This window comes from Hyperolius riggenbachi, chromosome 6 (genome assembly GCF_040937935.1).
Source record: "Hyperolius riggenbachi isolate aHypRig1 chromosome 6, aHypRig1.pri, whole genome shotgun sequence".
Lineage (NCBI taxonomy): Eukaryota > Metazoa > Chordata > Amphibia > Anura > Hyperoliidae > Hyperolius > Hyperolius riggenbachi.
Window position 1 is genome coordinate 42,501,678 of NC_090651.1, and position 26,541 is coordinate 42,528,218.

Consider the following 26,541-nt stretch of genomic DNA (forward strand, 5'->3'; position numbering starts at 1 on the left):
GACTTCTATGCTACGTGACTGCTGGGAGAGTGAGATTTTGTATTAAGAATTGGGCCCGAAGATGGCCTTTAATTTTTTAGTCTAATATGCATTGTGGAGGTCTGATTTTAATACTTTTCTTGTTTCAGATTGCTGCTAAAATAGGAGGCGATTCAGCACCACCACCTCAGAATTCAAATGACTATAACTTTTCAGGGCAAAAGAGACCACTTGATGATGGAGGTTTGTGTTTCCGTTTTACATATATTTAGTATTCTGTGAAGTGTAGAATGTAGATTCTCAAAATAAGGGTATATGGGTTGGGTTTAGGAAGTGCTTAAACTTGTCGTCATAGTGTATTAGTGAATTTTGGGATTAAAAGAAATTAAGTCATGTATTAAATTGGCCTAAATACATATTTTTTCTTCAGCATAATAAAATGTTTAAAAAAAATTATACTAAAATAGAGTATTCCCAACACAGCCGCAAGGCTAGTACCTGTGGACTGAGTTTACTATAGCAAGAGGTTTACTAGAACAAGATTCTACCGTACTGGTTATCCAGACCAATCCTCCAGCAGATTTTCACACTCTAGTCAACCAGCATTAGATATCATGTGGGGTTTCCAGTAGAATCACTAGATTGAAAGTCTGTCTTTATGTGAATAGCAGATGTTCTTTCTTGGATGCTGAACTAGTATTGGGGTCCTTTTTAAAGGGAACCAGAGGTGAGAATAATATGGAGGCTGCCATATTTATTTCCTTCTAAGCAGCACTATTCCTACATATTAAAGGAATACTTAAGCCTAAAAAAAAGGGATTTACTCACCCGGGGCATCCCTCAGCCCCCTGAAGCTGGATGGTGCCCTCGCAGCCCCGCTTCGATCGTCCTGTCCCCGCCAGTGGCTGCTTCCGGGTTCGGCTTCAGCCGCCGACAGGCTGGGAACGCGAGTGATTTTCCGCGTTCCCAGCCGCTATACCACCCTCTATGCTGCTATAGCGTATAACATATGCGCTATAGCAGCACATAGGGTGATATAGCGGCTGGGAAGGCGGAAAATCACTCGCGTTCGCAGCCTGTCGGTGGCTGTCGCCGAACCCGGAAGTAGCCGCCGGCGGGGACAGGACGATCGAAGCGGGGCTGCGAGGGCACCATCCAGCTTCAGGGGGCTGAGGGATGCCCCGGGTGAGTAAATCTCATTTTTTTTTTTTTTTTTGGACTTAAGTATTCCTTTAAGTGGGGCAGCTCCCTAACTGAGGATTCTAGTGTTCCATGTCCTTGCAGACGATTCAATGGGGATTTTCCACCCTGTCATATCATAACATACACATTATGTAAATGCTGTGTCTGGAAGCATTGTGATAAACTGGTAAAGGCTCTTTCTTAAATGCTTAATTTTTCAAATGCATGACATGGGGAGGTTGACTAGTCTGCAAATTCCATACCTTCTGTTTATGCAGAATTAGGGGGCAAATACTTAGAGCTGTTAGGTATAGGGTCTCAGAGAAAAAAACACATATCAGTAGCTAAATATTGGCTGTACTTACATTACATATGCATTTCACTGTCCACGTTTGGATTTCACAGAATTTTTATATAGTATTTGCAGAGATTGATGCTCCTGACAGCTCATGGCAGGTTCCATGTTTGTCTGTCTTGTATGAAGCCAATTCTGATTTAATATCCTCCCTTACCTTGCTTCCTGATGATTCGACTCACAAAAAAGATTGGATCAAAGATCCTAATGGTTCATGATCCGGACAACACTACTGTGCAGTGAATGTTAATTAGCCATGTGGCTAGGAACAAGAGCTAGTGGACTCATGCAGTATACTCTAACAGAACATGTGCTGTGAGTTAGGCTGCTGTTACAAGCTGCTGTAACATGAGCCTGTAACTTCCCACTGTGGAAGCACTCTTTAAGCTATAATATTGCAGAACTAAGCTATAGAAACTACATTTAAAGAGAACCAGAGGTGTGGGGATCTTAGAGTTAAATCTATACACAGAGGCTGGGTCTGGCTATAGTGCCCAGCCTCTGTTGCTAGTTGAATCTTCCCTAAATCCCCCCTGCGCTCTGCACTAGCCCATAAATTACAGCCGCGCTGACGACACTGAGCGTGTCGCAGCGGGCTCTGTTTACCATTCTAGTGCCACTCGCGCTGCTCCCCCGCCTCCTGCAGAGCGCCGATACCCGCCCACGTCCCTTCCCTCGCCATTGATTAGAAGGAAGGGAGGCGGGGGGGGGCGGCGTGAGTGACACTAGAAAGGGAAACAGAGCCCAACAGCTTGGCTGTAATTTATGGGCTAGTGCAGAGCGCAGGGCTGATTTAGGGAAAATTCAACTAGCAACATAGGCTGGGCACTATAGCCAGACCCAGCCTCTGTGTATAGCTTTAACTCTAAGATCCCCACCTCGGGTTCTCTTTAGGGAAATGATGTAGGTTGGGGTTATACTGCATGTCCTTGGGTCCAGTGATATTTCTACATAATACTTATTAGGATTTTCAAATTGGACCCCTCAGACCATACTTGGTGCTTTGTGATTGGTGGCTTCCTTGACAATTTTATATAAGCGATTGGTGTGGCTGGCTTAGTTTGTATTTGGTTGTCACCCAATATTAATAGTTTGACATGCAGTATTATGGCATTTTTCAGCCATTAGAAGTTCACTGAGCCATGTTTAAGAGATGATTGCATTAATGAATTGCTTTTACACCAGTTTTGCCTAGTGAAATATTGAAATATATGATAGCTTTGGACTAGGGATAGTCAATAACATGAAAATGTAGTTTATGCAGGATTGTGCAAATGTATGCAGCTTGAAAACGGGCTAATTACATCCTGCTAAGGGGGAATTCGATTGGTTTAATTTCAAGCTGCATACGTGTGCGTGCAAGATTTGCATAATTCTGCATCAACTCTGAATAATTTACATCTAATTGACCATGCCTAGTTAGGGCCTTACCGCTGTTGTTACCTTACATCATTAAAGTGGAATATAACCCTGCATTTCAACTTTGCTCTAAAACATTATTTACAGCATATTATATGCAACCAGCAATTTTTTTTTTATACTAGACCAGCATTGGAAGGGTTAAACACAGAGGTTTAAAGTTCTGTGGAGAGATATGCAGAAGTTCAGATAGATACATTTAACTAAATAGAATGTAACAAGTGATAAATGTTACACACTCTCTGGCTGTCCTCCAGCTCCTTCTCAGTCAGTGAGTCACGTGCCACACTTAGATACATTTATGTAAACAAAATGTATCTGTCAGCTTAGGATGCCTCTGCAGTTCTGTCCAGGAACTTAAAAGCTCTGTGTGTAACCCTTCCAATGCTGGTCTAGTAAAAAAAAATGCTGGTTGCATATAATATACTGTAAATAATGTTTTAGAGCAAAGTTGAAATGCAGGGTTATATTTCGCTTTAAGTGTATTTTGTTGCTTTCTGTGTTGCCATTTGGAGACCACTTGCTTCCTGTTGTATACCCAAAACAAAGACTTAAAGGGAAGGTCCAAGCAAAAAAAAAAAATGAGTTTCACTTACCTGGGGCTTCTACCAGCCCCATGCAGCCATCCTGTGCCCTCGTAGTCACTCACTGCTGCTCCAGTCCCCCGCTGGCAGCTTTCTGACCTCGGAGGTCAGGGCTGAATTGCGTACATTTTTACACATTCCCGCTAGTGCAGAAACATTAACACATACATTTTTACGCGTTAGTGGTGCGTTAGTGGTGCAACGCGTACATTTTTGTTCCTGCACTAGCTGGAATGCGTAAAAATGTATGCAATGTGGCCCTGACCTCTGAGGTCAGAAAGCTGCCAGCGGGGGACTGGAGCAGCAGTGAGTGACTACGAGGGCACAGGATGGCTACATGGGGCTGGTAGAAGCCCCAGGTAAGTGACTCATTTTTTTTTTTTTGCTTGGACCTTCCCTTTAAAGAGAATCTTGACAGGGGCACAGACAGTAAACCTGGCAGATTCTTAGGTTTCCCTGCTCCGTTGGAGAAAAAATAAAATGGTTCATATGAAATTATTTGATTTGTTTTGCATACTTACAGACACTTCTGAAAAAAAGGCATGTCTGTTACTCATAACAACCCATCAGTTTCCATCCATTTACTGGTTCTCGTTATAAAATAAAAATTCTTGGCAGCGTATCTTCAAGTGTAATTCCACTTTTAAGAAGAATCCCTTGAAGTGAATATCCAGCCTGTAAATGCTAATCCCACGGTCCTCCTGTAAAAGAAAGTTATAATTGCCTGTGATGTCTTCTGCCCTGAAAACCCCGATCACCTGGCTTCTGGTGTGTGGCCCCTGCACCCTGAGGAAAAGCTTAATTCTGTTTACACCATTGAGAGAGTAAATAGAATGGTGTTTCTCTATTTGGTGGCAGCAGGACACACACCACAAGTCGGGGGCTTTGTGGGGGGGGGGCGCAGGTAATTACAACTTTTTACAGGACGACTGAGGGGTTGTCATTTCCAGGCTGGATGTCCACTTGAATTCAGATATAGTTAGATATCTTACACACAAATATATTGGAAACCTTTTTCACACCATTTTGTTTTTTGAGGTTTCTGACCTGACAATTCCAGATGTCTCTATCTGTGCTCACCTGATTACTTGCCTGTGCAGGAAGACGAGTTGCTGTCTATATAGTACTAACGTTTCTTGGTTGATGCAATTTGTCCCAGCACTTTTTAGGCATTCATAGCTGGCTGCAAATTCTAATGTTAAGAGAATTTTCCTAACTCTTTACAGATTGCATAACTGCTTGTATGCGCCTATGCAATATTTTAAAGTGGAATTTCACGAAGTTTTACATGCCCTTCTGTGCTTTACCTTGATGTATTTTCAAGAGGCACTGTTTTTTTAGTGGGTTTTTATGGGTATGGCACAAAGCAGTTTCTGGATGGTAATTTTTTTCTATAATGTTTTAGATCAGCCAGAGGCAAAGAAAATTGCTCCTACAAATGATTGTAAGTACTGTATAAACTTGCATACGTTTTATTTCAGCCCGTGTATGTAATACAGAATTATACATGTTTTTGTTTTTTTCTTTAAAAGCATTCGCACCAATGGCCCCCATGTTCCAACAACAGAGGTAAGCTTTTGTAAGAAGTAGTGTTTTGTCTATGCTAACTGCTGTATCTGTACTACTTGCAGGGCAATTGGCTTACAGATTTGATAAGCTTTCCAAAATAAAAAAAAATACAAATATCTGTAGCTGCTATAATGCATTTGCAGAGCTCTCAAACCAGAAAATCCAAACTGCTTGCATTGCTGGGAGGATACTGTCCTTCGGTAATGTTATTCATTAGGGGTGGTCATTGAGATGATTGATTTAAATGCTGTTGAATTTCATTGGTCAATTTCCAAGTGGTGTAAAATTTTGCCTCGGCTCAGAAAAAATTAACGTCTCGTTGAGCATCCGTGAACAGAGCCCAGTCTAGTATGAAGGCCTTAAAGCAAACCTGAAGTTAAAATAAACGTAATGATTGTACGTGATTAACAAAAGCTAAATATAACCTAGAGCTGGGTTTCATATTTTTGTGTTAAATTAAAGCGGAATATAACCCTGCATTTCAACTTTGCTCTAAAATATTATTTACAACATATTATATGCAAAAAGCATTTTTTTTTTTTAACTAGACCAGCATTGGAAGGGTTAAACACAGAGGTTTAAAGTTCCGTGGAGAGATATGCAGAAGTTCAGATTGCTACATTCTATTTAGTTGAATGTATCTATTGATAAATGTTACACACTCTTTGGCTGTCCTCCAAGCTCCTTCTCAGTCAGAGAGATGAGTCACATTCAACACTTAGATACATTTATGTAAACAAAATGTATCTATTTCAGCTTCTGATGCATCTGCAGAAATCTCCAGGAACTTTAAAGCCTTGTGTAACCCTTCCAATGCTGGACTAGTAAAAAAAAAATGCTGGTTGCATATAATATACTGTAAATGTTTTAGAGCAAAGTTGAAATGCAGGGTTATATTCCGCTTTAAGTTTTTAAGGGCTTCATTTTAAGACTTAAGGTGCGTTCACACGCACTACTACTGAGAGCAACGGGGCCGTCGGACCCTCCCGCTGGGCGGTCGTTCTCCCAACAGTAGTGCGTGTACAGTTTGTCTGCTGACTGATGAGGCTGTTTCTAAACGATCCGCCCAGCGGGAGGGTGTGACGGACCAGTCTTTCTCTGTAGTAGTGTGTGTACGCACCTTTAATAATTCTAAACAGAAGCTGGGGCAAATTTGCTTTGCTGGGATGAAAAACAAACAATAGTAATGGCTCTTTTAGCTTTCCTGCATTGACCTTGTCACATGCCCTTGCTCACTCTTTTAGCTTCTATTTACTTTTCAGGAAACAGACTGAATTTACAATCTATTTGACAAGCTTATTTGCATAAATGACTTAACACCTGTATTGGAAAACAAATATATCATTTGTAATATCCACACAATGCATCAGAATTGCTTTAAGAATAATTTTAAGAAAAAACTCCAGTCTAGACTTGGCAAAGAACCATTTAGTTTGTGTACATGGCTTTAGACTTGGCCACCTGAGAGGTGGCATGGTGAATTTTTTTTTTTAATTTATTTTTTTTTTAAACTTGATATGTATCACATGGCGTGCAACATTACAGGAGTTTTGTTTATGAAGATGCAAACCCTACACTAGACCCCCTGCTTTTCATTGTAAATCTCACCATGGCTGTGGAGTCAGAACAAAAATAATCCAGACTTCTCAGTTTATGAAACAAACTCAAGATACCCAAAAATTGCTCTGACTTCACAGCCCTGTCACCTACACTTAGGAACCTCTTGGGGTGGCATTCAGGGGTACGACAAGGTGCCCAAGTTTTGTAAACTATTGTAGCTTCATAAAAAAACAATTTTTGTAACCTAAAAAAACAATTTGGGGCAACAGTTAAAGGACTTCCTAGGCCAAAATTAAGAAAATGACACTATACCTTTTCATTAGCAGAATCCACGGAGGACGTCCTGCGCGTCCTCCGTTCCGCCGTCAATGCAGGCCTTTCCGTTCCCCCAGGGCATTGCCCGACCCCAGCGAACGGGTCGCATCGATTCCACCTCTAAGTTGGCCGCCGCATTGATCCGTGGCTGCGCAGTACACTTTGCTGCGATTGCGCAGCCTTTAGCCCGCCTCTCGCCGCGTAGTGGGTCCCGGCATGCTCCCCAAGTGTACGTTGGACGCGCTTACATCACTGCGCAGTCGCACTCGTGGCAAAGCGTACTGCGCAGCCGTGGGCGGATCAAGGCGGCAGCCATCTTAGAGGTGGAATCTTTTTTTTTTTTTTTTTTTTTTTTTTTTTTTTTTTTTTTTTAAACTCAGCACACAGACCCAAATTCATGAGTAATCAGTTACCATACCCAAGAAAAGGGCAAAGGGGGTATGGCTAGAGGTGAAATCTATGCGACCCGTTCGCTGGGGTCGGGCCATGCCCTGGGGGTTACGTAAAGGCCTGCATTGACGGCGGAACGGAGCGGGGGACGCGCAGGACGTCCTCCGTGGATTCTGCTAAAAAAAAAAAGGTATGTAATTTTCTTCATTTTGGCCTCGGAAGTCCTTTAAAGAATGGTAGCAATGGATGCAGTGTTGCAGGGAATTCAGAAAATCTTTACTACAGGATTAGTAGAGTGAGCGTTAGTGATCTACTATGCCAATTACTAACTACAATTTTGACATCATAGGACTTTTGTATATTGTCTAGATTTTAATCTTATGCTGCGGATAGCACAGCGCCAGAATCGACCCGTGTATTTCCAGCATAAGGCTCATGAGCATTCCTTTTCACCTCAGGAAAATCTGAAGTGTGTACATAGTGTTAGTGCTTCTGTGCTTGTCTTAAATTGCAGCTCTGATCAGTAACACAACCCAGTCACTACCACTGTGGTAAAAACTAGCACTTAAGTAAACAGAGTATGGAAATACAGGTTAGTCATGTGCCGATTATAAACATCAGAGGGATGGGTTTTAAACCAAGGCAGGAAGGGAGAACACATTAGAAGTGGTAACATTTTAGAAGTAGGTTTTTCAAATAAGTTCAGTGCTTTCTGCAGATATGTTGACCAATATAGCCACATAGTAGTTTACTATAGGTGATAAACCATTATACAAAAATGTGGGTAAAATAATGCAAACATTGCCTAGAGCCTGATTTTAAATAATGTGAGGAAACAAATTTAACAGTAATTGTGTCCCTAACGTTTGCCCTCCACTCTGTAGATGCAGCTGTAAGGGTTTGTCAGGATAGAACAGAGTTTAAATTAATGACAATTGCACTATCTGTCTGGCATAGTGGATGGAGTAAATGCAGGTGAATATACCTTTTGCACTTACTTGCTTTCTCTAGATCTGCTTGGGTGGATCCCTAAAAATATATTTGGAACAGCTAAATCAGTACAAGGTGTTCCACAAACCAAGCAGATTTGGGGGGAGGGGATTTTCCTATGTCACAACTTGGGGCTCCATAACTGTAAGTAGACCTGGTGTATAGTACAGTAGTCCTGCTGTTGAAGTGAGAGGTGGAGTTTTTGAAAGGCCCAGTTGCAAGGCCCTACCTGAACGGTGTACAGCAGCCTTTCTCAAGCTTTCTACCCTGGAGGAACCCTGCAAATAACTTTTGGATCTCAAGGGACCCCTGCATTTATTTTGCAGGAGGCATGGTCTTTAACCACTTCAGGATCACAGGTTTTTTTTGCCTTCAGGACCAGAGAAATTTCATTTGCCTATAACTTTATTTCTACTTATCACACTGAGCTGACATGTTTTTTTGTGGGACAAACTAGGCTTTCTCTGGGCAGTACTTTTTGCTAACAGTTATTTTATTTATATGTATTTTGCAAGGAAGTAGAAAAAAAAGAAAAAACACCATTCTCAGCTTTCAGCCATTGTAGTTTAAAAATAAAATGTGCTATTGATGAAACAGACACATTTTATTTGCTCATTTGTCCCGGTTATTACATTTAAATCATGTCCCTAGTACAATGTATGGCAATAATAATTTATTTGGAAATAAAGGGGTCTATTTTTCCGTTTTCTGTTTTTATATTATAATAATTCCAAGACTTTAATTACAAAATCCACAGTAATGACAAACATGTTTTTGTTTTGGTATCTGAGGAAGGGGTTAAAAATAATAATAATAAACTATTTAATTCTCCTATGAATTAGTGTTTAGAGTGCATTTGGATGTATTTTAACTTTTTGGCCACAAGATGGTGCTAGACTGTTTTGTGTTGAGTATATCTAACACGGAACCAATGTTTACATACTGTTTCTGTCGGATTTTTTTCCGATCAACGCTGCAGGAAGTTGTAAGTCATGGGAGACTCGGTGATTGGGGATGGAAACGGCTGTTATCCATTCCCCAATCACACGGGGATTGCGGACGGGAGAAATGCGGCGAATGTGAGCGGCGTCGGTAAATAGTACGCTTATCTACTCCCCTGCAGGGGCGTAGATAAGCGTAGCAGAGATCCTGAAGTGATTAAAAGTATGTGTGGCTGTTTATTTCACTACTCCCTATTACACTGCCAATCATACTGTCTCCTGAGCCCCCAATGTAGTGCTTGTTACATTACCACCTATTATAGTGAGCTCTATTATACTCACCCCACGATGGGGGAAAATGCCAAGGAACCCCTGCAGAGTGCTCAGGGAACCCTGGTTGAGAACGCCTGGTGTACAGCATGTAGAGTAGCTCCTAGCTAGTGAATAGAGCTGTTGGGAATCGGGACAGAAAAAACAATGTCTGTGCTCCTTGTGCACCCTGGTCACACACCTGCATACTCTAAATCTATACAACAGGTCTGGCATTATCCTACATAGTATGGGTTAAATGTAACAGTAGATTTTGCAAACATTTTTACTGTAGAGCTGTTTTGCAGTTTACTTTGTACTTGTTGACTTTAAATATGACAAGGCTATAACTCTCCCTGGGAAATGTATGACTTAAGCTGTGTTGAGCAAATGATGCCCACGGGGAGGAATATTTTCTTAGTAAATTGCTTTACAGCACAACAGTGTATCTGCATGATCATTTGTTATGATCATACATAATCTCTGGTTTCATAATGGGATGTAGTTGGATGTATAATTGCCAAACAGAACAAGGTGTAAAGTTCTGTGACCAGTGGGTGTTGTGTAGCACTCTATTTGTGGGGGCGGAGATGGAACGGCTGCATCAGGTGGAATGGGGTAAATCAGAGGGTGGAAATATTATATTTTAAAGTGCTCTAATGTGAATGTTTTTCTTCAGGGCTGTTGTCACAGAGGAGTACAAAGTTCCAGATGGAATGGTTGGATTCAGTAAGTTATATTTTCTTGCAGCAAATTTTTTTTTTTTTTCTGTGGGCCGAGCATTACATTTATTTTGCGGTTTTGTTTTTTTCTTTGTCTCCTCAGTAATTGGCAGAGGCGGTGAACAGATATCACGGATTCAACAGGAATCTGGCTGCAAGATTCAGATTGCTCCAGGTATGCCGATACTTTATGGAAGTGCATTTATATTTACAAGTCACAAGGTGTCATAAAAATGACTTATTGTTTTGAAATCTAGCGGCCCTTTTTTTTCCATCCTAGCTTGAATTTTGTTAAGTTTTTTCATGTAATAATAAATGGGACACAGTCATGTTCCCATCTGGGGTGCATGCCTCTGTGTCCTCTCAGTGCTGCATTATCCCCCACCTGGAAGAGAGCACAGAGCGTATTCTTATGGTAGCCACTAATGATCCAATCTTTTTCATCCAATCTTACCAAATCTATGTAGTATAAGGGTAAACAGTGAATATACTGAATGGATACTTCAGACAGTTACCTTATATTACATAGAAATGGTAAGATTGGATGAAAAAGATTGGATCATTAGTGGCCACCCTTATTCTTCATGGCCATTTTGTGTGTGGAGGGGGAGAGGGAGGGGGAAAGCAGGCTATCTGGTAAAAGGAGTGGCAGTAAGGGGCGCTCTATCTCATCCGGCCAGTTTTTTTTTGGATCAAGCAGTATGCCTTTGTTTGGATAGTTACTGCTGCTGCATGACTTCGAAATGTGGCTATTTTTATAAAACTGGCTGGCTTCACAGCTATGTTCTCCCCTGGGTTTTCATTGATCTACAGCCCTCTCCCTGCCTTGTCTGCTGTGCTTGTGAAAAGTCTTTGTACTTAGATTCAAAGGAGTAGTCCTTTTTGTGAGGGTAAAGCTGGCTACACACTTGTATATTTCCACCCAATGTTCCAAAACAATCAATTCCTTTGTGAGAAGATTAGATTCAGGAGGAATCCATTCCTCCTACCACATGCTGCACATCAATTTTCAGTAGATTCCTTCAGGGATTCTATTGAAAATCGATCGAACCAGTGTTGCACTGTTTGATGCAACGCTATAGACCATCGATCTACCACTGCTCTCGCCCTGCTCCCAATCGGTCTAAATTTTCCATCTTGTTCTATTGGTTCTTTCAATCTGAAATTTTGGGAAATCCATTCCCAGCAGGTAAATAGGAAAATAGATGTGTGTGTGTATAGTACCATCTTAGATATTTGATCTATGCAGTGGGGTGAAGAACGAAGGAGACTGCCCATTTTTATTAGAATGAAGCTCTGTTACTAGTAGGGCAGCCTCCTTGTATATTGCAAGGACTAATGCCAAGTCTCACTTCTTGCTTACCATCTTCATGATTTCTAATAAACTGTCTCTCTGGGTTTGCTGATAGTGAATTGGCCCAGGCTCCTGTGCTCCTCTGGGAAGTTTTTAGGATGCAGTCAGGGGGCTGCGGTATCTGGATTATGTTCTAGGCCATGCCAAATTATTGCCTTGGCCAAGTTTATCAAGCATGTACAAGGTTTTATTTTTAGAGAGAACGGAGGCAGCTATATAAACAGTTAGCTTGTGAAATCTCCGCCCTTTCTTAACCTCCTTGGCGGTTAATTTTTTCTGCAAAAATTGCAGAATTCCAATTTTTTTTTATTTTTTTTTAATGTTTCATGTAAAGCTACCAGAGTGGTAGCTACATGAAACACCACTAGAGGGCGCATGTGGCCCTCTAGTCCGATCGTCGCCGGCATCTATAGCAAACAGGGGAACGCGTATATAACGCGTTCCCCTGTTTGGCTTCTCCTGTCGCCATGGCGACGATCGGGATGACGTCATGGACGTCAGCCGACGTCCTGACGTCAGGCACACCCGATCCAGCCCATAGCGCTGCCCGGAACTCATTGATCCGGGCAGCGCAAGGCTCTGGCGGGGGGGGGCCCTCTTCAGCCGCTGCGTGCGGCCGATCGCCGCAGAGCGGCGGCGATCAAGCTGTGCGCGCGACTAGCAAAGTGCTGGCTGCGCGCACAGCAATTTACAGAAATAAAATCGCCCCACCAGGGGCTGAGATCTCCCCCTGCGCGGCATAGCCCGAGCTCAGCTCGGGCTTACCGCCAGGGAGGTTAAAGCAAGTTCTGCACACTTACAGTACTGATCAGGGCCTGCGTTTAACAGACGTGAACTTGCAAGGCCTGGCACTACAAGTAGGTGAGGCTGGGAAGAGCTAAGGGCCTGGGAAGCACTGTTGTGTTGCTGAGCTGGTTTTAGCAGCATGACTCTGTGCAATATGCAAGTATGTAGATGGGGACATGTGTTCTGATGCATAGCTATTGAGCCCATAGAATGACACCTGCTTTAAAGTGCAGCAGACCTCTTGAGTGGTACAGCGTATTTGTGTTCTATAAATAATTTGCCACTCTTTGAAAATGAACAAAGTGTAAAACCCTTCATCTAAGGCTGGCGTCAGATGTGGTTGTCTCACAGTAAAGCCCTCAATTTGCTGAACTGCATGTTGCCGTTAAAGGAATTACAGCATCCTGGTGGATTTAAATGTGGATTTTTAATGAGAATTTTTTTTTCTCCCCTATGTATGTGCATGGAACTTACACTTCTCTTTCTGTCATTTATAGATAGTGGTGGAATGCCTGACAGGTCCTGTATGTTAACTGGATCCCCTGATTCTGTCCAGTGAGTAAAGCACATTTTGTCATTTGATTTAGCTTAGCTTGGGTTACTAACCTATTTAGTTGTAACTTAGGGTACTAACAACTTTTGCTGTTTTTGAAGGACTGCGAAGAGACTACTCGACCAGATTGTTGAAAAGGGAAGACCCACCCCTGGATTCCATGGAGATGGGGGTGGCACTTCAGTGCAAGAAATTATGATTCCGTCTGGGAAAGCTGGATTGGTCATTGGAAAGGGAGGGGAAACGATAAAACAGCTTCAGGTAAGATAAGATACCTTTGTTCTTGTTCCTGAGTAAAGGAACTTCAAGGATGCTTGAAGTGAGAGATATGGAGGGTGCCATATTTATTTCCTTTTAAACAATACCAGTTGCCTGGCAGCCTCTCTGTTCGGCTGCAGTAGTGTCTGAATCACACCAGAAACAAGCATGCAACTAATCTTGTCTGATCGGACAATGTTAGAAACCTTGATCTGTATATTCTTAGGGTTCCATGGTTAAAAGTATTAGACGCAGGAGGATAGCCAGGCAACTGGTATTGCTTAAATGTAAATAAGCATGGCAGCCTCCATATACCTCACATGTTTTGTCCTTTAATGGAGGGACTCATCATTTTTCTTAATTCAGGAACGTACTGGAGTCAAAATGGTCATGATTCAGGATGGACCACAAAACACGGGATCGGACAAGCCTTTACGAATTACTGGAGATCCATATAAAGTGCAGGTGCTCCTCTAAAGACACTTGGTATATCACATTTTTAATGCATGACAAAGTCATTAACCACATTTTCTTTTCTTTACAGCAAGCGAAGGATATGGTGTTAGAATTAATACGTGACCAAGGAGGTTTCAGAGAGCAAAGGAATGACTATGGTTCAAGAATAGGCGGAAATGAAGGAATAGATGTAAGTATGATTACTTAACAACATTGAACCTGTAATTCTGTGTGTGTGGGGCACAAAGTGGTTTAGCGCAGGACAGAGTAATAGTTCTGAACTTTCGTGGTGGGACAGATTTGAGCATGTGGAAAACACAATATTGGGAAGGGGATCGGCTGAGGAATTATAGTAGTAAAACCATGAATGTGGTGGGGCCACAGAAGTGAATGTGAAATCCACGATTATGTAAAGGTTCAGGGCTTTCACCTTTGGTATGCATGTTTATTTCAGTGGTTATGGAGATGGGGTCTATTAGTTACATTTGGGGTAGGGGATGGTATCTGGTGAGGATACATACATTAGAAGCAGTCTTGGGGTTAAGCAAAACTGATGATGGTAAGTAGGTGGAGTGAGGGAAAACATCCACAGGAGTCAGTCATCAGGCGTATTTAATAAAAAAAAAAAAAAAATTACTCACCTGGGGCTTTCTCCAGCCCCTAGCAGCCGACTGTCCCATGCTGTCACCTCCGCTCCCCCGCCGCTGTCTCGGTCCGGAAGCCGACCCCGAGGTCGTCCGCACTGCGCATGTGCAAACCGCCGCTGTCACCCAAGCCCACGTTGTACGGGGCTTACTGCGCAGGCGCAGTAAGCCCGTACAACGTGGGCTTGATTGACAGCGGCTGGTCGGCTTCCGGACCGGGACAGCGGAGGTGACAGTGTGGGACAGTCTGCTGCTAGGGGCTGGAGAAAGCCCCAGGTGAGTAAAGCCCACAGCACAGATCAGGAGGCACGCAGGGCGATCAGATTTCCCCCCCCTTTTTTCCCCACTAGGGGGATGACCTGCTGCTGAGGGGGGTCTGATCGCCGCCGCTCTGTGTGGTGGGGGGGGGGGACCTCCTCAAAGCCCCCCTTCGCAGCGATTCCCAGCCTCCCTGTCCTTCCCTCCTTCCTATGGGCGGCACAGCACGGCGATCCGTCCTGCGCCGCCTCTGATAGGCTTCGGCCTATTAAATGCCGGGGATCGTCGACCTCCTTTACGGTGCTGCTGAGCAGCAGTGCCGTATGATGTAAACACCAGGGATTTCTTCCCCGCGTGTTTACAATGAGCCGTAGGCTCGCAGGCTGTTCACGGAGACACCCTCCGTGAACTGACATGAAAAGAGCGGCTGTTTCCATGGGAAAACCACTTGCGACCTGCCGATGCCTATTGGCGTTAGGCGGTCGTTAAGTGGTTAAAGCAGGAGGATTAGCCATACTATGCCAGGGAAAACACACAAGTAAATACTTGATCTACTTACATAACATGTATTGATTTCGGTGAATTTTATATAGTATATGAAAATTCTGTTCCTGGCGGGAACCATGTCTTTTGCCCACATTTTGAGGCTAAATACTGATGTAATTAACTTTTTTTTTTTTCCTCCAACCGCTGAGTCACCTCAGCCTTTCTTGTAAACACAAGTGAGCAGCGGATCATGTTTCAGTTAGGCAGGGAAATAAAAGTAAGAGGAATATATTCTAGATAAAAAATAACCCCCAGCATGCAACCGAATGGCAATGGCTATTAAAGGGCCAGTGCTCCTAAGGTATGTGATAACTCCAAACCATAACAGCAGAAAGTTTTGAATGCAGGATTAGCATCTTTATCACTTAATACACTCAGACCTGTTGCTGTGCTTGTTGAAATTTTGATTTTTATGGTGACAATCTCGCTTTAACAAATATCTGAAGTTACACCGGCCAGTAACCGGTAACCCCGCACCAAATAGAGGGTGCTGCACCAGATTTACACATACTTCACACAGGTGGTTGGAAGGAAGATAAGAACAGATTAAGACTGGGGTATAGTATGGTCTTAGTAATAGGTTTGGAAGGTGGAGGTTATAGTCTAGTAGGTAGTGTAAATTAATGCTTGAAGGCAAAGTGCATGTGGTCCGATAACGTAGTTTCTGCGCACCTAATCTGTTGGTAAATCCCAGTGTCACTGCTTTGTGTACTTGATAGCTTGAACTTGTCATTTTTTCCCTGTGAACTTTCTTGGGACTCTGCATCTCTGAAAAGGTGTAGGATTTGGAAACCATTGCTGTCTTCTACATCACCTTTTTTTGTTTTAGGTACCCATACCAAGATTTGCAGTCGGCATTGTTATAGGCAGAAATGGTGAAATGATTAAGAAAATTCAGGGTGACGCAGGCGTAAGAATACAGTTTAAGCCAGGTTTGTATATCCTTTTCTCTTGGTTCTCACTTTTGCCTCATTGTTCTGAAATGACCAGTTTCTGACAGAATGTGTTTTTAATGCAGATGATGGATCCACCCCAGAGAGAATAGCACAGATTTCAGGTCCTCCAGACAGATGTCAGCACGCTGCAGAGATTATTAATGACCTTCTGCGCAGTGTCCAGGTTTGTATTTCAGCGCTACAAGCGCGCTCCACACAGTACGGACTCATGGTTTACTTGCTGTAACTTTTTGCCGGGATGTCTACAGAAATTAAGTTTTCCTTTAACCCCCTTATAGGAAGTTGGTTCTATGCTCAGTGCACTCTTAAAGCTATTGGGAGCCAGGGAAAAAAAAGCCAGATACTTAAGTCAACCATAGACAAGCCACCATGTGATAGATAGATAGGTGTAGAGATATAGGGGTAGAGATATAGCTAGATATATAGAGATATAGCTAGATATATAGATATATAGATATTTAGATATATAGATATATAAATATATAGATAGATCTCTATATATAGATAGAGAGATAGATATATCTCTCTCTATATCTAGTGAGACGGAATTGCCTCAAAAATGGCTCAAGCACCGCTTATCTAAACACATCGGAACCGAACCGCTTAGATATGAACTATCTCGTAGAGCAGTGTTTCTCAACATTTTATTGGTATGTACCCCTAATTCTGTACTCACCAAGTATCCCCTAGCATAGTAAACATTGGCACAAGTACCCCTTGACAAATATATATTTAACCACTTAGCAACCCTTGCCACGCTTATCTACGCCCCTTTAAAATTCACCTGGGGCACAGGGGCGTAGATAGGCGTCTCCTGTTTGTTTTCCCGCTGTTCGCGTGCGCGATCGCGTGCACGCGGATGCGCGGTCTCGTGCACGCGGATGTGCGGCCGCGTTCGGCACCCGCTGGTCAGCCAATCAAAGTGCTTACAAGTTTGAATGAGCACTGCCAAAGCCAATGACAGTGCTCATTCATTCAGAATGTGTGTAAACATTGAATCAGTCACTATGCTGTTACAGTTACTGAGATCACTCGTGAGAGGATCTCAGATAACCAATACAGCATTAGTGAGTGATCAGCATCAGTGAGGGTTTTTTAAAATAAATTATACCCCCATTAAGCCCATTAACCCTTGCCTCCCTGAAATGTTAAAATTGCTGTGGTTTTTAGGTGAAAAACCCTGTGGTAGAGAAGTGGTTAATCGTAGTACATGACAATTGGTTCTAAACAATTTCCAAGCATTTACTATTGCTATTAATTAGCTAAAATACTAATTTGGTGTTTAAATAGGATTTATCATTTTCTAAAAGTCTAAATTTGTTATTCTTGGTTAAGTATATCTAGCCCAAGTACCCCCTGGAACCATCAGAAGTACCACCTGGGGTACACGTACCGCACGTTGAGAACCTCAGTCGTAGAGAATCATTGTGTAAGAGCTTTAGCACTTAAAAAAAAGCCTGCAGTGTGAACAAACCCTTATGCAAGTTTTGGGGAAGCTGTAATGTGCAAATAGTTTATAAATTAGTTGTTACTAAAGAAGTTCAATGCAATGTTAGAAAGTTATGAGTTCATGCAGATTTCATCCAGCTGCTAAACTTGGTCAATTCGCTAGCTGGATAGGTTTTGTATCAACTCTGAACCTGCATTTCATTGACCATCCCTTGTGATGTCTGTAGCAGGAAAGCGGAGTATCTGTAAGGGCACATTCACACTTAAGCGATTAGCAAGCGATTCCTGGTAATCGCTAGTGCTATGTTACCCTATGGCTCTCACCGCCACAAATGGTGCCGATCGCTGGCATTTCACGATTAACGCCAGTCGCAAACGTGTTACCTGCAGCATTTTCGTGGCGATTACGGTACAGTGCTTATAAAGCGCTGACCATGATCGCTCTGAAATCGTGGAAGTGTCCAGTGATATTTTTTTTTACCGCACTTATCGTGGTAAAATCACTCGAGCTAAGTGCTAGTTTTGCCATTTTAAATGTGAACGGGGCCAGCTGACCCTTGATTGATAGCTATGTATTGGAGGGGGGCTATAATAAAGAAAAATGCAACTGCTCTACAAAACATGGTCTTATTCAGTGTTACTAGGAAACAAGTATTTTTGTTTTTAGTCTTTTTACTTTTGAAATACAATACCTCTTTATTTTCTTTGTGTTTGTGTAGGCTGGAAATGGCGGTGGTCCTGGTCCAGGTGGAAGGGGAAGAGGCCGGGGACAGGGCAACTGGAATATGGGCCCTCCAGGTGGATTACAGGAGTTTAACTTTGTTGTTCCTACTGTGAAAACCGGACTTATTATTGGAAAAGGTATGAACTTGTACCAGAGAGCACTAGCTTTTTGCTGAGGGCTCTTCCAGTCTTCTGTCAGAGGACTGTGAAGAAGGGCATCGTGGGGTCTTATTGTGCATTTTGTTTTTTTGAAAAGTTTTCTTGGTTAATTACAAACACAGAACACTTATATCACGCATTTCTCCTGGCAGACTCAAAGCGCCAGAGCTGCAGCCACTAGGACGCGCTCTATAGGCAGTAGTAGTGTTAGGGAGACTTGCTCAAGGTCTCCTACTGAATAGGTGCTGGCTTAGTGAACAGGTAGAGCCGAGATTCGAACCCTGGTCTCCTGTGTCAGAGGCAGAGCCCTTAACCATTACAGGGAGGTTGCAGTTCTAATGCAGTGGCAGCTAAACTGATAGAATGGATGGCACTGGAAATCAGAGCATTAGAAGTCTTGCAATGATCACGTGCTTTTCCATGAAACCAATCTGCTTGATGTATTTTTTATTGTTTGCTGTCATTTTATTTCCCAGGTGGTGAAACCATTAAAAATATAAGCCAGCAATCTGGAGCCAGAATAGAGCTTCAGAGGAACCCTCCTCCAAACTCCGATCCAAATATGAAGATGTTTACAGTACGCGGCTCTCCACAGCAGATAGATTACGCAAGGCAGCTTATTGAGGAGAAAATTGGGGTAGGTACCATGCTTTGGACACTTGCTAAATATGCATTTTAGAACCTAGGTTCTCAACATGTGGTACGCGTACCCCAGGGGGTACTTCTGATGGTTCCAGGGGGTACTCGGGCTTGGTTTACTTGACCAAATATAACAAATTTAGAGTTTTAGATAATGATAAATCTTATTTAAACACTCAATTAGTATATTAGCTAATTAAAGACAATAGTAAATGCTTGGAATTTTTTTTAGAACCAATTATGTACGATGATTTAAATATAGATTTTTAGAGATTTGTCAAGGGGTACTTATGATGTTTACTATGCTAGGGGGTACTTGATGAGTACAGGGTTTTAAAAGGGGTACACACCGATAAAATGTTAAGAAACACTGTTTTAGAACAGTGAGGATAGTTTCGGCAAAACGCTAGCACTTTTCAAAGCGCTAGGGTAAAAGTCTATTGGCCCGTTCTCATTTGGGCGATTTGCGCAAATTGGGCAAAAACTGCTTAACGGAAACGCGTGGCCTGCACTATTTTCAGGCGATCGCGTTTTTGCGCTATAGAAGCGCAAAACGCGATCGCTAAGAAATCGCCATGTGTGAATGGTGTTTTTTGGGGGGGGCATTAATTGCCAAACGCTAGCAAAATCGCTAGCGTTTTGAGATCAGCAAGTGTGAATGGGCCCTTAAAGTGTTCTGAAAGCCATTTCTACTTTGCTCTAAAAGATTGCTCACAGCTGGAAAGCTACTATCCCAGAAAAAAATTATAGCAGATCACTGAAATGGTTAAACAAAGCACTTAGTCCTGCTATTCAGCTTCAAATCCGCATCCAAAATGAAGAGAACAGTATCTTTTTTTTTTTCTTTTTTTTTTTACTTGTTAAACACAAATGTATCAACACTGAAATGTAAAAAAAACCTCTCTAAGAAACTCTGTTTCGGGCACACAGGGTTCAGTTTAGCTCATTAGATTTAAATATATAATAAAAGCCGTTATAATAGAAAAATAATACAATGCAATGCCAGCTTTCAAGGTAAGAAAAACTACACTTTGGAAACTTGTAATTTGTAAACAGACAATATTACGTGTGCACAAAAGCAAATATAACTGAGTAATAAGTAGGAAAACACATTTTTATTGAATGTTATATCAGTTTTTGACCACTTTAAGGTGGCCATTAACTAAACAATTCTCTAATCTTCTAATTTGATTGTAATGTCAATTGGAAACAATTGTTGAGGCCAAATGGAAGGAAAGCTGCTATCCAATCTGATCAGATTGATGAAATCGACCGAGAAATTGATCAGTTGCATTAATCGGAATTGGCCAGCAGATTTCCTTCCATTAGTGGGCCTGAACGAATAGATCAGTCGTACAGAGAATTGAATCATTCATGCCCACCTTAACACGTGTCTGTGGAAGACCGAGTAGTTTGAAGAGCGCTGAGCTTTCATCCAGTATAGAATTGGTAAGGTTTAGGTCCAGTTTCTACTTCATACAGCTGTCTGCATTTTAAAGAGACACACTGAAGCGAAAAAATGATATAATGAACTGGTTGTGTAGTACAGCTAAGAAATAAAGCATTAGGAGCAGAGACATAAGTCTAATATTTGTTTCCGGTACAGGAAGAGTTAAGAAACTCCAGTTGTTATCTATGCAAATAGCCATTGAGCTCTGCGTGGAGAGCTCTCACTTCTGATTAGGTAATCTCAGCTGTATTGTGTTTTTCTTTTGCAGAGAACAGTTCAGGACAGGTCAAAAGTTCACTGCCTGTTCTGCAAAAACTTTTAAAATGCTGATTAATGTGTAAACTGCAAGTATTAGAGAATGAGGCGATGTTATAAAAAAAGATGTATAACTGAAAATAAAAATATGAGAATATTTTTTTTTGCTACCAATGTTCTAGTAATTACCCCTACTACACAACCAATTCATGATATCATATTTTGTTTTTTGCTTCAGTGTCTCTAAGTGTTTAGCTCTGACAGTCCATGAAAGAAAACAAATATGGCCAATTTCCGTCCAATGTGGATTTTCATGGGTGGGGGTTGTTAACTGGCAATCTCCTTTTTCCAGACACCACTTGTGTTTTATCAAATTGCATCGTGTAGCTGTGGAAATGTTTGAGCACACTTGGTGTCTACAGAACGTGTGCAGAAGCCGTGATATGTACATAGTGGAAACATGGCTCAAAAAAAAAAAAAAAAAGCCCTTGTAAAATGCAAGGATTGTTAAGGTTTCCACCACATTCTCAATTGCCTTTCTTTGTGTTTTAGGGTCCAGTGAATCCCTTAGGACCACCAGTTCCTCACGGACCCCCTGGTGGTGTACCTGGCCCCCATGGACCTCCCGGACCACCAGGCCCCGGTGCTCCAATGGGACCCTACAACCCACCTCAATATAACCCAGGTCCACCAGGACCAGCACCTCAGTAAGTAGTGTGATCCTCTTATTTTAGATGTTTGTAGGATTCAGTGTACTTTATTTATTGATCATTCTTTTTATAGTGGTCCCCCTGCACCATATGCTCCTCAAGGCTGGGGTAACACATACCCACACTGGCAACAACAGCCAGTGCAACCAGACCCAAGTAAGTGGCGTTTGTGGTGTATTTGTGTGTTTATCTTTTTTTTTTTTTTCCCTTCTGCAATAGCTTTTATTGATATGGGAGGTAACCTTAGTTTGAGTATACAGGCTAAGTGTGAGGTTTTTCCTTTTACATTTGACTAGTTTTGCTAGGAGGAACGGGTGCAAAATTGGTGCATGTGCTTCGTTGAGTAGAGGAATGCTCATAACTTTTGGTTGCTGTGATTGCAGCACTGATCATAATGCTTCCATTTGGATTTCACTGCGGTCATTATACATGCTTTTCAGTACTGTACACCTAATAGACAAGGCGTGACCTGTTACAGCCTAAACTGAAGCCCCACTTCACTGCAAGCTAGAGAATAGTTGGCAGAAAGTCCTCATAGGCCCTTAACATGGGGGGAGGGGTAGTTTTATAAAGGAAATGGCAAGCTATAAATGGAAAAATCAGATGGCTTGTAGAAATGTTGCTGAAGGTGGCTGTAGTCTTGAAACCTAATTAGCTGAATAGGCTAAAAGTTTGGTTTGCACATTTTAATATCCAGACAGCGCTTTTCGGTTTTAGTCCCCTATACTTTCCTTGTGGTTTTGGGTCACTATGAGCTGCTTGGTATTCTGTTACACTGGAGAGAAGCATATTTAACTTTTTTTTTAGTTTTTTTGGGGGGCTCTCGGGTTACTTGGTGCTTGGACTACATACAAGATCTTAGATTCGACAAACTAGAAAAAATGTTCTTAATTTAGCTCCAGGTTCCCACTTTTATATTTTTAATCAATTGACCGATATTGCCCACAACTGAACACATTTGAACTGGGCATGCACAAATACATGAATGGCATGTGCCTGGAGAAAGGAAGTGCTTGTGCAAATTCTTCAAGCACAAGTCCTTTTTATTGGGCATGCATGGTTTGTACAGCGAGGCTTTAGTCACAATTATGCCTGAACTGTTGCAGTACTGCTATCCTTCTGGGCACTTATGTGCAGTTACATTGCTAATATGTAATGCATAGCTCTCTGACACTCACTGTTACTGTAAAAGCATTGAGGGTGTGTTTTGAGGCTGCCTAAGCAGATCACCATCCTCCTTGCATTTCAGGAAAGAGTGATGTGAATAACTTCTGCAATCATTTTTGTTCCCGATTCTGTCCCTCCCAGTACCATGGACTTAGGCAGTTGTGGCATCATTATGTACAGTGTGGAAGGGTATACCGGCAATTAAAACACACAGAAAATATTGGTGCACGTTTTTTCTTTTACACAGTGTCTGTTCAGCTAGTTATGTGACAAGACTTCAGTTGCAGCAATAAGCTTACAGCAATTTATAATAAAAAAAAAAAACCTACCATGGGGGCAGTTTGCTTTGTAAAATATACCTCTTATGCCTCAATCTTTCCATAGCTTATCATACGGCAATGAAAGCAACAGGACTGTGTACTGAATCTAGACAATTAGTAGCAGCCATGAGCATCATTTTTTTTGTTTAGTTTTAAAATCTGGAGAGATAGTTGTCTATTGTAAAATAGCAGCATATATTTTCATTTGTTGCGCTTGTGATATCCTGCCTGCAATGGATGGTTAAACTCCTGTTAATTTTGGCAGGTTATACTTCTCTCAGTATGATGAAGCAGCATCAGGTTCTTAAAGGGGCTAGAACATAGACATTAAATGGGTCCCTATATGTCACCCCAATTTTACAATTTTTTTTTTATTTACATGGTCCGTGTGCCTTAGCCTAACTGCAGGAACTGTGCAGTGCCAGCAGAATTGTAGGAAGGGTTTTGTTTTAGCTACAGTAGCAAGCTTATCTCAGCGTGCACATAACAGCTTCCTGTTTCAGATAAGGACACTATAAGATGGTTATTGAATCTGCCCCTTTGAAGAGTTTACACTGATGCTGGGCATACACGGTACGTTTTTTCCCGCTAAATCGAGCCGCTGACTCGATTCCGGCGCCCCCGCGGGTGCCTGGATCGATTCCTGCTCGTCCCTGCGGGCACTTATCTTCTGCTCGTTTTCTTCTATTGTCCTACCCGCGGTATCGAGCAGGGAATCGATCCGGCGGGTGATGGGGCACGTCTGATTTTCAGTGGCCCCCTTCAGCGGCTCGATTCAGTGGGAATAAACGTACCGTGTATTCCCAGCAATGAGGGTTGCTGTGGTCTAGATCAGTGTTTCTCAACTTTTTTAAACCAAGTACCCCTTACTTCTACTTCATCTCTGCAAAGTACCCCCGGCGAGTGCGCGCGCACACCGACACGTGTGCGTTCACCCACACACACACACACACTTGCGGGAAAATGAGGGTGCTGGGTGAGGCTGGCAGTGTGAAGGGTGGGAGAGACCGGTGAGGGTGCTGGCTGAGGTTGGCAGTGGGCGATGAGAACACAGGCAATTTACACACACAGAGACACACATACATACTCTATTTATACACACATACACACCCCTCCTGAATGACAGACACACACACACACACACACACACACACACACACACACACATCTCTTCTAAGTGACAGACACACACACCCCTCCTGAGTGACAGACACACACACACACACACACACTTCTGACCTGAATGACACAACACAGGCACAACCCTTTTAAGTGATAGACACACAACCCTCCTGAGTGACACAACATAGACTGACCTCTCCTGAGTGACAGACACACACCCCTCCTGAGTGACAGACACACACACACACACACTTCTGACCTGAATGACACAACACAGGCACAACCCTTTTAAGTGATAGACACACAACCCTCCTGAGTGACACAACATAGACTGACCTCTCCTGAGTGACAGACACACACACCCCTCCTGAGTGACAGACACACACACACACTTCTGACCTGAGTGACACAACACAGGCACAACCCTTTTAAGTGATAGACAGACACACAACCCTCCTGAGTGACACAACATAGACTGACCTCTCCTGAGTGAGACACCCACACACCTCCTGAGTCTCTCACACACACACCTTGAGTGCCCACCTTACTTTGTGGCAGGCTAGTTCTGTGGGAGCCAAAGTCTAGGTTTCCTCTGCAGTTTCTTCGTTACTTTCTGCAGAGCCCAGGAATGTGAGCAGATAGAGCGGGCAGCACGGGGTGAGGATCCTCGTGGCTGAAGAGACATCACGCATGGTGCGTGCGGGGCGCTGTTAAAAGACAGCCTGTGTGGATGCAAACCAGGCCTCACTGTCCGCTATACTGACAGTTCAACAAAGGTCAGAAGCTGCCTTAGCTACCATAAACATGCAGCTGCCAGCCCAGTAGCCGAAAACACTCCTGAACAACAAATCTTTCGCTTAGACAGAGGAATCAGGCACGGAGCCTGCAGCTGCTCCATCGAGACCTACTTCCTCTTCCAGGCGAGACCCACGTGTTGTGTGTGCCAGTCCAGACCCAGCCGTCCTGCCCTTGGCACTGCTGCCTGCAACTGTCCGTATATATTGTGCAATCAAGCAGGGCGGCTACGTACAGACCGGGTCTTGTTGCGCTGCTTGGGACACTTAGCGGTGTTGAGAGTGCAGCCAAGATGGAATGACTCAGCTAAGCCACTGTGCGTACCCCCGGCTGTAGTCTTGCGTACCCCTAGGGGTACGCGTACCACGTATTGAGAAACCCTGGTCTAGATGATGGCTGCTGTGGGAGAGATATTAAGGGGGGGGGGGGGGGGGGAGAATTAACACTGAGCAGAGTTGAATTAAAAAGAAAAGGTCAAAAGTGATGTTACTTTTGGCATCACCAAGAAATAAGATTCTTATTGGATTTTTGTTTGTTTTGTTTAGTTTCATCCCACTTTAAAGTAGTGTTAGTCACATCATAAAATAGTGCCAATCACAGAAGTAACCTTCCAAAGTTCCAAGACTATTTGTTGCTGCTTGTGCTAATATTGTATAATTTCCCAAATCACTATTCCTCTTGATAAATCCTAAAAATCATACGGCTAGCTAGATCTGCGGCAGCCCTGCACATTACTCCCCTCCCCTGCATCCAGTTCGGGATATCCAGCCTGAGCCTGACCTGGGGTGCTGCTAAGGTGCTTAACTGAAAGAATCACACCTGCCTTTAAAGTGGGCCTGAACCCTTGCACAGGACAGAAGGAAAACCTGCACCCTGTATGTATTGAGTTTAGCCTGTTTAATTTCCCCTCATCCGTGTCTAATCACAAGTTGTAATTTGAGCTCTACCCTGTCAGTTGACTGCCATGGCAGATAGGTTCACTTGAATGCACATGCTGGTAACAATATCCGCTTCCATGAATCAGGAAGTAGAAACAGTGCAGATGTATTCCGTATTTGTATCAGCCGTAACTTTTTTTTTTTTTTTTGTATAAGTTATTAGGCTGTTGATCTTTTAGAGCACAGGGGACATTCAGGTCCTCTTTAAAGCAGATCCGAGATGAAAAACTACAACCAGTAACTTGTCTATATATCTTATCTAAATTTTAGATAGTTTACACACCAAATCTAGCTGCAAACGGCTTCAACAGTAGATTATTTCTTTGTGATACAATGGCAGCAGCCATGTTCTGTTTGTGATCATTACACACAGGCAAACTGATCTACATCTCCAGTCCTCAGCCTGTGAAAACTTCACTCCCCTCTCCTCCGCTTTTTGCCTCTGAAATCTCTAGCTAGTAACCTCCTTCTCCTGCCCAGACTGAGCTCCCATAAGCCCTTGCTACATGAGTCTGAGAGTGCCAAGGCACTGGAGAAGCTGTGGGCAAGGCTTATTTAGTTTATAGGGAATTAGAGTATTAAAACAAAAAAAATATATATTGGGCTTGAGGAATGCCCTATAAACTGTATGTAAGGAACACCATTATGCAATGAGTGTTTCTTGGATCCACTTTAATGGTCCAATTCT

The 26,541-nt window shown here is 42.7% G+C and overlaps 1 protein-coding gene across 3 annotated transcripts in view; it reads left to right on the forward strand.

Annotated features, from left to right (window-relative positions):
• Positions 1-26,541, forward strand: part of FUBP1 (far upstream element binding protein 1) — a 40,666-nt gene that overhangs the window by 7,352 nt on the left and 6,773 nt on the right. For 2 of the 3 annotated variants that reach the window (XM_068239171.1, XM_068239173.1), the window contains exons 2-16: positions 129-222; positions 4,925-4,963; positions 5,052-5,088; positions 10,273-10,322; positions 10,419-10,490; positions 12,953-13,010; positions 13,110-13,269; positions 13,633-13,731; positions 13,811-13,912; positions 16,000-16,102; positions 16,189-16,289; positions 18,295-18,436; positions 18,934-19,094; positions 21,354-21,508; positions 21,585-21,667. In XM_068239171.1, the coding sequence (XP_068095272.1) occupies positions 129-222; positions 4,925-4,963; positions 5,052-5,088; positions 10,273-10,322; positions 10,419-10,490; positions 12,953-13,010; positions 13,110-13,269; positions 13,633-13,731; positions 13,811-13,912; positions 16,000-16,102; positions 16,189-16,289; positions 18,295-18,436; positions 18,934-19,094; positions 21,354-21,508; positions 21,585-21,667 (1,456 nt within the window). The remainder of the gene's footprint in view (positions 1-128; positions 223-4,924; positions 4,964-5,051; positions 5,089-10,272; positions 10,323-10,418; positions 10,491-12,952; positions 13,011-13,109; positions 13,270-13,632; positions 13,732-13,810; positions 13,913-15,999; positions 16,103-16,188; positions 16,290-18,294; positions 18,437-18,933; positions 19,095-21,353; positions 21,509-21,584; positions 21,668-26,541) is intronic. The other variant, XM_068239172.1, reaches the window with a different exon arrangement.